Source organism: Grammomys surdaster, unplaced genomic scaffold (assembly GCF_004785775.1).
Source record: "Grammomys surdaster isolate TR1022 unplaced genomic scaffold, NIH_TR_1.0 310, whole genome shotgun sequence".
NCBI classification, from domain to species: domain Eukaryota; kingdom Metazoa; phylum Chordata; class Mammalia; order Rodentia; family Muridae; genus Grammomys; species Grammomys surdaster.
The window spans coordinates 1,554,746-1,571,142 of record NW_021604729.1 but is presented as its reverse complement, the minus strand read 5'-3'; the positions used below and the strand labels follow the sequence as shown (position 1 = coordinate 1,571,142).

At 44.8% G+C, this 16,397-nt stretch overlaps 1 protein-coding gene across 2 annotated transcripts in view; it reads right to left on the bottom strand.

The window, feature by feature from the left end:
- Window positions 1-257: 257 nt before the first annotated feature.
- Window positions 258-16,397, bottom strand: part of Incenp (inner centromere protein) — a 36,379-nt gene continuing 20,239 nt past the window's right edge. Inside the window, exons 12-19 of one of the 2 annotated variants that reach the window (XM_028777551.1) lie at window positions 15,807-15,916; window positions 15,614-15,734; window positions 15,132-15,251; window positions 13,883-14,088; window positions 5,928-6,006; window positions 5,651-5,758; window positions 5,035-5,185; window positions 258-3,474 (exon numbers count right to left, since the gene is read on the bottom strand). In XM_028777551.1, coding sequence (XP_028633384.1) covers window positions 3,278-3,474; window positions 5,035-5,185; window positions 5,651-5,758; window positions 5,928-6,006; window positions 13,883-14,088; window positions 15,132-15,251; window positions 15,614-15,734; window positions 15,807-15,916 — 1,092 coding nt within the window. In that variant the 3' untranslated portion in view covers window positions 258-3,277. The remainder of the gene's footprint in view (window positions 3,475-5,034; window positions 5,186-5,650; window positions 5,759-5,927; window positions 6,007-13,882; window positions 14,089-15,131; window positions 15,252-15,613; window positions 15,735-15,806; window positions 15,917-16,397) is intronic. The other variant, XM_028777552.1, reaches the window with a different exon arrangement.

Genomic DNA, 16,397 nt, shown 5'->3' with positions numbered 1-16,397 from the left:
GTATAAAAGCAGAAAAGGAGAAGGGATGGGATAGGGGGTTAATGCAGGTAGGGGGGAAATGGGGAAAGGGGTTAACATCTGAAATGTAAATAAATGTAAAAAAAATACTGAATAAAATATCAAATAAATAAATAAATAAATCATTCTGCTTGACCTATTTATCCCAGCAAAACAGATTGAAAGAGAATACTTTCACATTGCAAACTCTTTGGCAAAGTGAAACAAACACCATCTTCTAAAATATAGCTAGACCACAATTTAATGTTCCAAATACTGTATTTTATTTTATACACTTCTGTACAAACTCATACCACTGTGGACATCAGAAGACAACTTTTGAGAGTTGGTTCTCCCCTTCCCCCATGTCCCAGGGATTGAACTTGGGTCAGCAGGCTTGGCAGACTAGAGCCTTTACCCCGTGAGCCATCTCTCCTGCCCAGAATTCCAAATGTAATGTTAAGAGTCTTCTGTTGGAGACTTCCCCATCTAGCCTTGGTTTTTTTGTTTTTTTTTTTTTTTTAATTTCTTTCTTCCTTTCTTTCTAGCTATGACCACCATTCCTGTGTTTTCGTGTCCTGGGCATCCTCCTAATATGTGAAGGATAGATGCAGACACTTGCGTGAAAGTCCTAACTGGCTTACTAGTTCAGTTACAAGCAAATATTCTTTGAACTTACATAGAAAACGGATAATTTTTATATTCCACCCCCTGCAATTATGATACAATTAGAGAAAAGTGTTAGAGGTGTACTTAGTGTTGGTAGTAATGTTTGAATGGCAAGATAAGGAAGACACATTAGGGTTCTCCTGGGCAACAAAACTCTCTCTCTGTGTGTGTGTGTGTGTGTGTGTGTGTGTAGATGCACCATCCCTCCCCAAGATGGGCAAAAACAGAGAAACAGCACTGACTTTAAAAAACAGAAGTTGTGAGTTGTTTTTTTTTTTTATCTATTAGTCCTTTTCTTTTTTTATAGTTCAAAATTTCAAAAAATTTTGAATAAGAAATCTCTGAAAAATACTTTTTGTTGAAGGTGGTAGCAGTGGTCCACTTATGTACGTCATGGGAGGTGTACACATGCCACAGCACACACGTAGATGTCAAAGGACAACTTGCAGAAGTCCGTGCTCTTTCACTCTCTAGGTCCCATTCATCAAACTCAGATCAGGCTTGGTGGCAAGTGTCTTTCCCGTGAAGCTATCTCCTAGCCCTGTCCTTCAGTTTTTATTTTTAGCTACAATGTCCATCCTTCAACTGAGTTAAACCTAGCATGCCTTATGAGAAAGAGCTGCAAGTTTTTAATATATCCAGTACTTCCTGAGAACATGTGAGCAATGCTTGCTCCCTATTCTGAAATGACTTTCTGCCTTTGTCAAAAGCTAATGGATCAGGGAAGCATAGATCTACTTCTAGAAGGCACACAGTTCCAGACTTGTGTCTGTCTTTATGCCAAAATCACTCTGACTTCAACATCTCAACTACTGTGATGTCTTACTTTGTAGGTCTGCTGCAGTTAAAATTTTTAAACCCATTTTTCATAAACTACTACCCTGCCCCCACCATAAGCCAAAACAAAGGTATTGGACTTGGTGAGGCATCTGGAGGTGGAGACCTGAGATCTTCTTAAGGATTTCCACCCATGAGTATGGTATCTGTCCCACCGCCCCCGCTTGTCTGTTAATTTCTCTCAGCAGTGTATTTAGTTTTCACTGAGTTTCAGAGTCTTTTGTCAAGTGTATTCCTAAGATTCTCCGACACTATTATCCTATGATCCTAACACGTGAGAGGCTCGTGCAAGAAGTTCACTCGTTTTACTAGATATACTGAATTCCCTTCAGTATTTCTCAAGCGTTCCATGCTAGGGACTGAACCCAAAGCCCTGCACATGCTAAGCACACTCTCTGCCACTGAGGTACACCACAACCCCTGATGAATTTTAATTCTTACCTTTTTCTTTTTGTCCTATGGCACTGTCTACAAATCCATTAGATATTTAGAAAAGTTGCCATCCTGAATTGAAGATGGAAGAACTGGTGCATTCACCAAGAGAGGTGTTACTTGCCTTCCTTTAGTTTCCTAAGCACTGGATAAATGTGCTAACGAGTTTGATTTTGTGGTTTTAAGCAGACAGTTACTAGTGAGACTACATGGAGTAAGCTGCACTGTGTGCAGCATATCTGAATGAACTCTGCATTGGTGGGAAGAGTCTAGACTTCAGACTTCTGTGTTCACTGTTCCCTGTTTAAAGCACTATTGCATTTGTATTTAATATATTTTGACCAAAAGCAATTGGCAAAAGTCTTCTGAACAGGTTTCCATAGTAAGCCTGTCAGCTTCTCAGGCCACATAACTACCTGCCCTCAGAACAGAGTTAGAGGTAATGGGAAAACAAACTGTTTTTACTATAGCTGTATCTAAAACAACTGTACTTTGATTTAGCCTTTCTACCACAGGTGGCTAAGCCCAGTCCCAAGAAAAAGAGCTTTCAGGACCAAGGCCACCCTTCACATTTACGTAGTAGCTGGTGGTTTTGAGGGTTAATCTCCTCCACCCCTGTTTGCAACCACAGGTCCCAAAGTCAGTTTGAGGAGCATTCCTTTCCTGATTAGCTCCCAGCAAGAGGACTTCCTCAAGTTCTTCCAATCTCTATGCAGCAAACATGGCAGAGTTTGTGAAGTGGTCAGGCTGAGGGACTACGTGGCAGAGCTGTGTCACAGGACAGGTCTTTCCAAAGGAATAGTCTCCATTTACAAACAGGAAGCATGTTCAACTGTCCTATCAGGACATGCTGACGTGTTTACCAGGGGTTGTCTGGCATTAGAACCTCTGGATGGGACCCCATCTGGCCCAACCAAGTGGTCTAGGCACACACTAAAGGTAAAGGCACAAGACATACCGCTGCAGACCAGTATTCAATTGAAGCCTGTAGTCTTCACAATATCCACAGCAGACTTCATGCTATATACTTTATTAAACTACCTCACAAACGCTAGAAACTAAAATTCACTCAACTGAACTGTAACAATCTATTTACAGAGTACTGCCTACGATCCATCAGTGCTGAACCTGGTTCTTCCCCAGGCATGAAGCTCATCCTTCAAACAAGTCTGTGAATACCTGTCAAACAGAGGACACTGATATCCACCTGAACAATGGCATGTCAGACAGAAGGGCCCCAGCCCAACACAGAAACAGACAGAGAAACAAACAGAAAGACACACATGGGCCCTGTACTGCAAAAAGGTTGAGGGCCTGCCTCATGGCTTCTTCAGACTATAGGCTAGTCCCCACTGCTGGAGACCATGGTGGCTTTCAGGGGCGGTGAGTTCCAAACAGCAGAGCTAGTGCGCTTGTGGTAGCGAGTCTTCCTCTTCTTAAAGATGTCCTCCAAGTCCAGCGGGAGAATAGATCCGAAGAGCTCTAGAATGTTTGGGGGGTGGTAGTACTGGTGGACAATGGCCTGGCTGAGTTGGGTGCCTGAAGAAAGCAGAGGCCTGGATCACTGCTTGGTGCTCTCTGGGAGCATCCCTGAACCCTACACCAACCCACAGAGCCCAGCCATCCTTTCCACATCAGCATGCCGTGCTCCTACACTATCTGCTCCTCTAGTGGCCTCCTGCCCACCTCCACCTAACGATTTTCCTCTTATCTCCATCTTCTAGCAGCTGAACCCAAACAAAGGCCCCCAGGAGTTGTCTTAGGCAATACTTTATTCTTCCTATTTTGTAGTATGAGACTTGTCTCAAGGCACATGGTAGATAAATGGCAGAGCTAAGTGTGAAGACAAGCCTCTCTCCAGATCTTAAGCCTCCTTGCCTGGCTACTCCACCAACCTCAAAGACTTTAAGGAACAGCACACAGGCTAAAGGAGCAGAGCTGTGGGAGTCACAGTCCCACCAACCAGGCTGCAGAGGGCCCTAGAGGGTCAGGAGGGAACACACGTCCAGGGCTTGCTTCCTAAATTACTTCACTGATAATCATCTCAGTTAGGTCCTACTATCACTGACTCCCTCTTCATAGATACAAAAACTAAGTCATCTATCTGAGGTCAATTACCATCAGGCAACTTTGCTGACCACACTGGCCCCTGCTTGCTGTTCTCAAGTGAGTTGACATGAGTCAGTCATCAGTGACTTAGTAAAGTAAGATTCTGGTTATGGTGGGGTCCAAACAAGGTCAGTCACAAAAGCAAGTTGCCTTTCTGTCAAGTGCTGACCTGCTGTGGGATTTAGGACCATTCTTCTAAGGTCAACACCTTGTGCTAACCTACAGTTCAGCAAATCCAAAGAAGCACTCTAGCAGGCCCTCATGCCCAGGCCAGAGACAGCATCAAACCCATCCACATCCTGTATAAATCTGAGACCCCCCCAAGACTCAAGGCAAATCTTGCTCAAGCACCAATGCCCTTGCTCGTGATCTTTCCTAGTTCTAACATTCCAACCAAACCCTGCTACCCTCTCAGTTGTATGTCCACCCATGGGTGCTTACTTGGGACCAAGCCTCTTGAGCCCTGCTGGGCCAGACTCTGAGGAGAGGACTTTTGAGTCCATGTCAGATTACTTAGCAGCATGTTTTGCTTGAACCAGACACAGCTACATTCAACAAGAACAAAGGAACTCAACACCCTTCATCCTATTTCCTCAAATGGGTTGGGCAGTGGTGGTGCACACCTTTAGTCCCAGTACTTGGGAGGCAGAGGCAGGCGGATTTCTGTTTGAGGCCAGCCTGGTCTACAGAGTGAGTTCCAGGACAGCCAGGGCTACACAGAGAAACCCTGTCTCAAAAAACAAACAAACAAACAAACAAACAAACAAAACCTATATCCTCAGATGGGTCTTCAGGCCAGAGTAAGCCTCCTACCTCCAGGTGCATGCTCAAAGCCATAAGTCCTCAGGTCAATGCTACAAGCCACTGGGCCCTAGCATGTCAGCACATCAGCGTGTACACCTGCAGCAGTTAAGCTACCACTTCCACATCACACAAAGGTGAGGAAGAGAGGCAGCCCAAGCCTCTTCATGAACTCTGGGCCCCACTCACCTTTGGCCCAGGAAGGGATGGGTTTCCGGGGATGGGCCTCATCATCTGTGGAGTCATCACTATTTAAGTCCATCCCATAGTCATCTACGTTGATCTTGGGGACGGATTTGGGTCCTTGTGGAGTCATTTGATATGAGGTACAAACAGGAGACTAGAAGAAAATCAACAAGGTCATTAGCTTCCCTTCCCTGCATTCCTGGAGGACACTGACACTCTGGCCATCTCCCGTCACTTCTCAAGGAGAATAGAAAGGTTTAGGGTCACTTTGTCATTTCAATAAGTCAGGGAATATAAGCCACTTTGTATCACGCAAGCTTTCTTTCCTATTGGCATTTCCCTCCCTCAGTGATGCTTCAAGACACATCATGATCTTCAACTAGCTTTCTACTATGGATGGTCGGTCCCTTAATCCCTACAACTGGGAGGGTAAGGTAAAAGGATTACAAATGAGGCTAGCCTAGGATAGACAACCAGACCCTACCATCAAAGAGAAAGAAGAAAAAAAGAAACAAACACAAGTGACTCGCTCTCTTTCTTCAGACTCTAACACAGCCTGAGTTTGTAGACAAATGAAGAGTGGTGTCAGAGCCCCTCCCGACAAGGGCACAGGCCTCACCTGCACATCCACAGTCATGTTCAGGACTTTGTTGGCTGCTGCCGCCTCCTTAGCTTTCTTTGCCTGCTCCTCCTGCAGTTGCTGCTCAGCCAGACGCTGCTGCTCTTCCTGGGACCCAGGCAGCAACAAGATTAGGTGTGTCCTTCCTCTCCTCTTGACACACTGCTACCCCATGTGGCAAGGCAGAGCTGCCTGAAGAGTATAGCCCAGGTTTCCAGCTCTCAGCTCTCAGCTCAGCATAGAATCCATATGGGGCCCATTTTTCCAACATCCCTACCTTCCGCTTCTTTTCCTCCAGTTCCTTCTGAAGTCGTTCCTTTTGGAGCCGCAGGGCTTTCTCTCTCTCCTGCATCTCCCTGAGGATCACCAAGAATCTGTCAGGCCAGTAGTGGGGTTCAGCCCTGTTCCCACCCCACAAAGGGAAACTAGGCTTGGTTGACATGCCTTTAGGGAATGGGACATCAACTTAGAGCCAACAGCTGGATTCTCCAAAACCAAGCACCAGAGCCTGACTTTGCTGTCAAATAGCATACAGGACCTCCCCCATGCACATGAGGTCCACAAACCTCACCCTTCTCTTTTTCACAATAGGAAGATTAATACCTCTCCTCCAGCCTTGCTATGACTACTGCACGAGAGAGACAACACAGAACACTCAGCTCCACCCACAGTGAGGAGGGGTCAGGTCTACAGTCAGGAGCTTGACCTTAAACAAGTCATTTAGCCTCACTCTCTAACCAGATTCCTTTGTAAAGCTGATTGTCTCTATGCCACAAGAGCTTCAAGTAAGAATTAAATAAACCGCTTCCGCCCCTGCCTGGTCCTTTGGGCTGGAGCAGACACAGAGTCGGTCTGCTCCTGTCCTGTGGAGAAACTGAATCCTGAGTCATCAAGGAGCCACTGCACTCAGAGCAGCTGGTAAGAACTCCATCTCACTCCCTAAGCCCCAGAAATACATCTGGGAGCCAGGGACATCTAGGGCACAGCAGCTACCCAAACCCTGCCCCTCCGGAATTCCACTTCCCTTCGGCCCCTGCCTGGTCCCTGGGACTGGAGCAGACACAGAGTAGGTCTGCTCCTGTCCTGTGGAGAAACTGAATCCTGAGTCATCTAGGAGCCACTACACTCAGAGCAACTGAAACTGAATTCTGAGTCATCAGGGACCCACTGCACTCAGAGCAGCTGGAGCCACTGCACTCAGAGCAGCTGAAACTGAATCCTGAGTCATCGAGAACCCACTGCACTCAGAGCAGCCGAGGAGCCACTGCACTCAGAACAGAAGGATTACCAGATCCAAGAGGTGGCCTGAGTCCCAGGAGTTCTTCCACCCGGGAGATTAGGGGCATAAGACCACAGAGACCTCTGGACTCCGAGGAGCTCTGCAATAAGCAAGATAACTGGAAATACAGATTCCAATCTTACACAGAGAGGGCAGGTACCACTAGAGCTAACCAGATGGCGAAAGGCAAGCGCAAGAACATAAGCAACGGAAACCAAAGTTTCTTGGCATCATCAGTGCCCAATTCTCCCAATATAGCAAGCCCTGAACACCCCATCACACCTGAAAAGCAGGATTCAGAATTAAAATCACTTCTCATGATGATGATAGAGGATTATAAGAAGGAATTAAGTAACTCCCTTAAAGAAATACAGGAGAGTACAAGTAAACAGATAGAAGCCCTTAAAGAGGAATCACAGAAATCCCTTAAAGAAATGCAAGAAAACACAAAGAAGGAATTAAACAAAAACATTCAGGATCTGAAACTGGAAATAGAAACAATAAAGAAAGTTCAAAGGGAGACAACCATGGAGATAGAAAACCTAAGAAAGAGATCAGGAGTCATAGACGCAAGCATCACCAACCGAATACAAGAGATAGAAGAGAGAATCTCGAATGCAAAAGATACGGTGGAAAATATCGACACAGTTGTCAAAGAAAATGCAAAATGCAAAAAACTCCTAACTCAAAACATCCAGGAAATACAGGACACAATGAGAAGCCCAAACCTAAGGATAATAGGTATAGATGAGAATGAAGATTCCCAACTTAAAGGGCCAGTAAATATCTTCAACAAAATTATTGAGGAAAACTTCCCTAACCTAATGAACAAGATGCCCATAAACGTACAAGAAGCCTACAGAACACCAAATAGACTAGACCAGAAAAGAAATACCTCCCGTCACATAATAATCAAAACATCAGATGCACAAAACAAAGAAAAAATACTAAAAGCAGTAAGGGAAAAAGGTCAAGTAACATATAAAGGCAGACCTATAAGAATTACACCAGACTTCTCACCAGAGACTATAAAAGCCAGAAGAGCCTGGACTGACATCATACAGACACTAAGAGAACACAATTGCCAGCCCAGATTACTATACCCAGCAAAACTCTCAATCACTATAGATGGTGAAACCAAGATATTCCATGACAAAACCAAATTTGCACAATATCTTCCCACAAACCCAGCACTTCAAAGGATAATTGATTGAAAATGCCAACACAAGGAGGGAAACTAAAACCTAGAAAAAGCAAGGAAGTAATCTTCCAACAACCCCAAAAGAAGATAACTATACAAACATAACTTTACCTCTAATAACAAAAATAACAAGAAGCCACAATCATTTTTCCTTAATATCTCTTAACATCAATGGTCTCAATTCCCCAATAAAAAGACACAGACTATCAGACTGGATACACAAACAAGACCCAGAATTTTGCTGCATACAAGAAATGCACCTCAGTGACAAAGACAGACACTACCTCAGAATAAAAGGGTGGAAAACAATTTTCCAAGCCAATGGTCCCAAGAAACAAGCTAGAGTAGCCATTCTAATATCAAATAAAATCGACTTTCATCCAAAATTAATCAAAAAAGATAAGGAAGGACACTTCATACTCAAAGGAAAAATCTACCAAGGTAAACTCTCAATTCTGAACATCTATGCTCCAAATGCAAGGGCACCTACATACATAAAAGAAACTTTACTAAAGCTCAAAACACACATTAAACCTCACACAATAATAGTGGGGGATTTCAACACCCCACTCTCAGCAATGGACAGATCATGGAAACAGAAACTAAACCGAGACACTTTGACATTAACAGAAGTTATGAACCGAATGGACTTAACAGACATCTATAGAACATTTCATCCTAAAACAAAAGAATATACCTTTTTCTCAGCACCTCATGGTACCTTCTCCAAAATAGACCATATAACTGGTCACAAAACTAGCCTCTACAGATACAAAAAGATTGAAATAATCCCTTGCATCTTATCAGATCACCATGGACTAAGACTGGTCTTTAATAATGACAAAACCAATGGAAAACCCACGTGCACATGGAAACTGAACAGCTCTCTACTCAATGATGACTTGGTCAAGGAAGAAATAAAGAAAGAAATAAAAGACTTTTTAGAATTCAATGAAAATGAGGACACATCATACCAAAACTTGTGGGACTCCATGAAGGCAGTGATAAGAGGAAAACTCATAGCTCTAAGTGCCTACAAAAAGAAACTGGAAGGAGCACACACTAACAACTTGACTGCACAACTAAAAGCTCTAGAACAAAAAGAAGCAAATACACCCAGGAGGAGTAGAAGGCAGGAAATAATCAAACTCAGGGCTGAAATCAACCAAATAGAAACAGAAAGAACAATACAAAATATCAATAAAACCAGGAGCTGGTTCTTTGAGAAAATCAACAAGATAGATAAACCATTAGCCAAATTAACCAGAGGGCACAGAGACAGTACCCAAATTAATAAGATCAGAACTGAAAAGGGAGACATAACAGAAACTGAAGAAATTCAAAAAATCATCAGATCCTACTACAAAGGCCTATACTCAACAAAACTGGAAAACCTGGATGAAATGGACAATTTCCTAGACAGATACCAGGTACCGAAGTTAAACCAGGAGCAGATAAACCATCTAAATAGTCCCATAACCCCTCAGGAAATAGCAGCAGTCATTAAAAGTCTTCCCACTAAAAAAAGACCAGGACCAGATGGGTTTAGTGCTGAATTCTATCAGACCTTCAAGGAAGACCTAATACCAATTCTCTTCAAACTATTCGACAAAATAGAGACAGAAGGAACACTACCCAATTCGTTCTATAAAGCTACAATTACACTCATACCCAAAGCCCACAAGGACCCGACAAAGAAAGAGAACTTCAGACCAATATCCCTTATGAACACTGATGCAAAAATACTCAATAAAATTCTAGCAAACCAAATCCAAGAACACATCAAAACAATCATCAATCATGATCAAGTAGGTTTTAGCCCAGGAATGCAGGGATGGTTCAATATTCGGAAATCCATCAATGTAATTCACTATATAAACAAACTCAAAGAAAAACACCACATGATCATCTCACTAGATGCTGAGAAAGCATTTGACAAAATTCTACATCCCTTCATGATAAAAGTCTTGGAAAGATCAGGAATTCAAGGCCCATACCTAAACATAGTAAAAGCAATTTACAGCAAACCAGTAGCCAACATCAAGCTAAATGGAGAGAAACTTGAAGCAATCCCACTAAGATCAGGGACTAGACAAGGCTGCCCACTCTCCCCCTACCTATTCAATATAGTACTGGAAGTCCTGGCCAGAGCAATTAGACAGCAAAAAGAAGTCAAAGGGATACAAATAGGAAAGGAAGAAGTCAAAATATCGCTATTTGCAGATGATATGATAGTATACTTAAGTGACCCCCAAACTTCCACCAGAGAACTCCTAAACCTGATAAACAACTTCAGCAAAGTGGCTGGTTATAAAATCAACTCAAACAAATCAGTAGCCTTCCTCTACATGAAAGATAAACAGACTGAAAAAGAAATTAGGGAAATGACACCCTTCACAATAGTTGCAAATAATATAAAATACCTTGGTGTGAATCTAACCAAGCAAGTGAAAGACCTGTATGACAAGAACTTCAAGTCCCTGGAGAAAGAAATCGAAGAAGATCTCAGAAGATGGAAAGATCTCCCATGCTCATGGATTGGCAGGATTAATATAATAAAAATGGCCATCTTGCCAAAAGCAATCTACAGATTCAATGCAATCCCCATTAAAATCCCAACTCAATTCTTCACAGAGTAAGAAAAGGAAATTCTCAAATTCATATGGAATAACAAAAAACCCAGGATAGCGAAAACTATTCTCAACAATAAAAGAACTTCGTGAGGAATCACCATCCCTGACCTCAAGCTGTACTACAGAGCAATAGTGATAAAAACTACCTGGTATTGGTACAGAGACAGGCAGGAAGATCAATGGAATAGAATTGAAGACCCAGAAATGAACCCACACTCCTATGGTCACTTGATCTTTGACAAAGGAGCTAAAACTGTACAGTGGAAAAAGGACAGCATTTTCAACAAATGGTGCTGGTTCAACTGGTGGACAACATGTAGAAGAATGAAAATTGATCCATTCTTATCCCCTTGTACAAAGCTCAAGTCTAAGTGGATAAAGGACCTCCACATAAAATCAGATACACTGAAACTAATAGAAGAGAAGGTGGGGAAGAGCCTCGAATACTTGGGCACAGGGGAAAAGTTCCTGAACAGAACTCCAATGGCATATGCTCTAAGATCAAGAATTGACAAATGGGACTTCATAAAATTACAGAGTTTCTGTAAGGCAAAGGACACTGTCAACAGGACAAAACGACAACCAACAAATTGGGAAAAGATCTTTACCAATCCTTCATCTGATAGAGGGCTAATATCCAATATATACAAAGAACTCAAGAAATTAGACTCCAGACAACCAAATTACCCTATTAAAAAATGGGGTATAGAGCTTAACAAAGAATTTTCAACGGAAGAAACTCGAATGGCCGAGAAGCACCTAAAGAAATGCTCAGCATCCTTAGTCGTCAGGGAAATGGAAATCAAAACAACCCTGAGATTCCATCTCACACCAGTCAGAATGGCTAAGATTAAAAACTCAGGTGATAGTAGATGCTGGCGAGGGTGTGGAGAAAGAGGAACACTCCTCCATTGTTGGTGGGACTGCAAGATGGTGCAACCACTTTGGAAATCAGTCTGGCGGTTCCTCAGAAAACTGGAGATAGGATTACCTGAGGATCCAGCTATACCACTCCTAGGCATATACCCAGAAGATGCTCGAACATATAACAAGGACATATGCTCAACTATGTTCATAGCAGCCTTGTTTATAATAGCCAGGAGCTGGAAAGAACCCAGATGTCCTTCAACTGAGGAATGGATTCTAAAAATGTGGTATATTTACACAATGGAGTATTACTCAGCTATTAAAAACAATGAATTCGAGACTTTACTAGGTAAATGGATGGAACTAGCAATTATCATCCTGAGTGAAGTAAGCCAATCACAAAAGAACACACATGGTATTCACTCACTGATTATTGGATATTAGCTCAGAACCTTGAAATGCCCAAGATGCAACTCACAGGCCACATGAAGCCCATAAAGAAGGAAGACCAAGTGGGGGTGATTCGGTCCTTCTTAGAAGAATTCTCCCCTTGATCTACATTCTTGTAGTTCCTGCCTGCTGCAGAGAGTTGAAGGATTCCCCAAGGACTGACATTATTGCTTTCCCGGTATTGACGTCTGCTTCTCACTGCCCAGTGGAAGCTGGGAGGTCCTGGCTTCATTTGCTCACTGGCAGCCATTTTGCCCGGCCAAGTCATAGTTAACTACCAGTTTGCAAGGGTGGATGCTGAAGCCACCCAGCACTAGGAGGAGGGTTCACTCACCGTATGCCATGAGGGGAGCTCCGTTCCAAGGAGCAACAAAATACTCAAGGGAGCAAATATGGAGACAAAGTGAGGGACAGAAACTGAAGGAAGGGCCATCTCAAGACCACTCCACCTGAGTATCTATCCCATGTGCATCTACCAAAGGTAGATGCTGATGTGGAAGTCAGGAAGTGCATGCTGATAAGAGCCTGATATGGATATCTCCTCAGAGGTCTTCAAGAGTCTGACATACTCAGAGGCAGATGCTCACAACTAGCCATTGAACTGATCATGGAGTTCTCAATAGAGGAGTTAGAGTGAAGACTGAAGGAGAGCTGAAAGGATTTGTGGCACCATTAGGAGAGCAACAATACCAACCAACCACAACTCCCAGGGTCTAAACCACCAGCCTGGGAGCACTTAGGGAGGGATCCAGCGCTTCAGTTGAATATGTAAGAGTGGAGGGCCCTGCTGGGCATAGGTGGAAGTAGAGAACCTTGACCGCATGAAGGCTGGATGCCCCAGGGGGTGGGAATTTTGAGGGTGGGGAGGTGGGAGTGGGGGGGGTAGATAGAGGTTACATCCACAGAGAAGAAGGAGGAGGGGTGAGGGGATTGGGGGTTCCTGGGTGGGTGGGGATGGGGTAAGAGGACAACATAGGAAATGTAAATAAAACATCCAATAAAAATTTTTAAAAAAAGGATTAAATAAACCTACAGAGCAGGTAGCTCAGAGCAACCCTCAGAGCTACCAACCAAATACCCCATCACTCCTCAGGGGTAATACACCTCTGACCACCCAGCTCTGAAGCCACAATAGCAGCCACCACCCACTCCCTCCCAGACTCTTATCTCTGATTTTACCCAGAAAGACCAGGGGCACTTTTGCATCAATCTACATGTGCCCAATACTGTCCTGAGATCCCAGCCCTCTACCTGAAGTCCTCAGTTCTCCATTAAGTCTGTACCCATCTCAGGAGTTGGGAAGGAAGAGGAAACAGTTGCTGGGCCTGTTGGTCTGCACACATATGTGGGCACAGTCCTAATAAATGTCAGTGAAGGGAAAACCTCACCGGATTGTCATCACTACCAAGGGAAACACAGGGGCTAGGTGCTCAATGTCCTATACCGCAATACAAATGTCTCTCATGCCCAGGATGCCTGGGGCAGGCCCATTGAGAAGTACTATCCATCTAAGACCCTCTCACTTTACTGTATCCACTGAGAAAAAGACACCAAAGGAGTCACAGCACATTCTGCTGAAGCAGAACAAAACATGCGAGTGACCCTGAGCTATTACCCCTTGAATCTCCCACAACTAACATATATCCTATTTGGTGGTCCACCAGCTGTAGGCATGTGGTTTTGAAGAGAAGAGAAAGCCTGCCAACCTTCAAGTAAACAGATGTCAAGAAGCAGCCGCAATGGTCATGTTGTCTGTCACTCCCGACACAGGACAGTAATAAATGCCCAGCAGGTGGCCTCACCTCTTGGCTCGAAGACGTTCCTGCTCCCTCCGTTCCTGCTCCTTCCGTTCCTGCTCCCTCCGTTCCTGCTCCTTCCGTTCCTGCTCCCTCCGCCGCTCTTGCTCACGCTGTTCTGCCAGCCGCCTGACCTCAGCTGCTTTGCGGCGCTCCTGTTCTTCCTCCTTCTTCCGCTGTAGCATTTCTTGATGCCGCCGCTCCTCTTCCTCCTAAGTTGGCAATGCATGGAAATGCAGAACACTCAAGCCAGGCTGGGGCCCATAGGGAGAAAGCTAGCCAAGGAGCTGCTCCTGCCCATACCCCTCCTAAGGCACTGGCCACCACCATGACATCATCTAGGACTGAGCCGCCAGACTCCTTGACAAGTAAAGTTTTGAAAGTCATAGGCAGACAGAAAAGGTATCTGGTTGGGGCTGGCGAGATGGTTCAATGGTTAAGAGCACTGACTGCTCTTCCAGAGGTCCGGAGTTCAATTCCCAGCAGCCAGATGGTGGTTCACAACCATCTGTAATGGGATCCAATGCCCTCTTCTGGTGTGTCTGAAGAGAGCTACAGTGTCCTCACATGCATAAAATAAATAAATCTTATTAAAGAAAAAAGAAAAGGCATCTGGCAACAGCTTCAACAGAACTGACAAGCAAGAGGGGACCTTGGAGAACTAGCTATGTACAATAGACAAGCCATCTGACCCAATGGTCAATTTCTCATCTGTAAAACAGGAAAGACAGCAGCATGTGCATCTCAAGGAGCTGCTGAGTTAACACACATTAAAACTTAAGAAGTGTCTGTGAGAGCATAAATACACCATACTGATTAGTTCTAGAACACCCCTATAGTATTAAGACCGGCAGTTCCAGAGAGAGATGGGGCCCTACTCTTCCAAGCATAAGGCTCAAGGGTGGAGAGTTAAGTACAATCGCCTGCTGGACATTCAGCATATACCAGGCACAACATGCTTCATATGATGCATTAGTGAATCTTGCTTTCAACTATCAGCAAGACCACTCTGTTATTTGAGTAACCTGACCAAGGTCACACAGCTAAGAAATAGCAGATGTGAAGTGAAGCTTTACTCCAGAAGCACATTTAATCTTCAAACTTTGGCTTCTAGAAAAGTCCCCATGACACAACCCTCAAGTCAGCAACAAGATCCAATAGGATCTACTCTACAGAATGGGCATGCCCAGCCAGTCCTCATGGCATGGAAGCAGTGCCTGTCCCACCCTACTTTCCTGTCCCCACCTAATCGCACCTGTTGGAGCCACCTGAGCCTGCGTGCCTCCTCCTCCTGCTTCCTGCGTGCTTCTACCTCTTCCATCTTCTTGGCAGTTGTCTTCTTCTTTGCCTTCTCTGCCAGCCGCTCCTCCTTAGCCTGCAGAATCCACTCACATGTGTCCTCTGGAGCAGCCTCTCACTCAGCATGCAGCATGGAGCCTAGAGCTCTGTGATAGGCACCCCTATTCCCCTACAAACCCTGCCCAGAACTCAGGGAAAAGGCACAAGAAGCCATACCACCTCAGGACTACTCACTCATGAAAGGGTTGCTGGGATAAAAGGGTTAGGCTAGACTTCCAGCATTCAACTTGCCTCAAAAAAGATCAAAGCCCATGAGACAGAAAGCAGGGGTACACAGGCTATCCAGCCAATAACTTACGGAGGAGACCAGGCTGCCAAGCCTAAAGTGTTAGGCCTCCGCTAAGGCTCCACCCACTGGGCCCATCAGCCCAGACTCACCTTTTCTGTCTTCTCATCAATCTGAGCAAACTTCTGCTCAATCTGCTTCTTCTTTTCCTCCTTCATCTGTTCCACCCGCTCACGGGCCTGCAACACCTTGCGGAGGCGCTCTTCACGCTTCCTGTGGACACAGCACAGTCAAGGAGAGCCTACATAGGCTGGGGCACGCTGGGCTGGGAGCTAGGACACTTACAGCTTCACCTCCTCCAGTCGCCGCCGCTTGTCTTCCTCTACCTTCTGCCTGCGCAGCTGTTCGGCCTCCTCCTTCCGTCGCAGGCTCTCTAGGCGCTGGCGTTCCTTCTCCTGAAAAGGGCAGGGTAGCCACTGGGATGTGAATAAAGACACACACCAACCCCAAAGGTTGCCTGGCAGCATGCACCAATCTCAACCAGACACAGCAGCAGACACCTCTCAGGCAGACATCCAAGCATACCCTGTGACCACCCTAGGCAAGCATAGGCATCCAGTTTCTCCTTCAGGTAGACAGAGTGCCTCCCATGAACCTGACTTGTAGGCAACACACACACACACAAAAAAACCAGCCTCAAACTAGATGTGTGTTAATTATAATTATATAAACAGCTTGAAAAGTGACTAAATGTAGGACCTCGTCCAGCCCCGCCATCCTGCTGGGTACCGCCACTGCAGAAGGGAAACACAGGGAGCTTGATTGTACTTATCCCAAGCTGCAGCCCATAGGGTGCTGGGCTTTAGGGGAGCACCAAGACAACACTCCAGGGATGGGAAAACGCAGTCCCAGATGTGGGAAACCGAAGCTGGTATT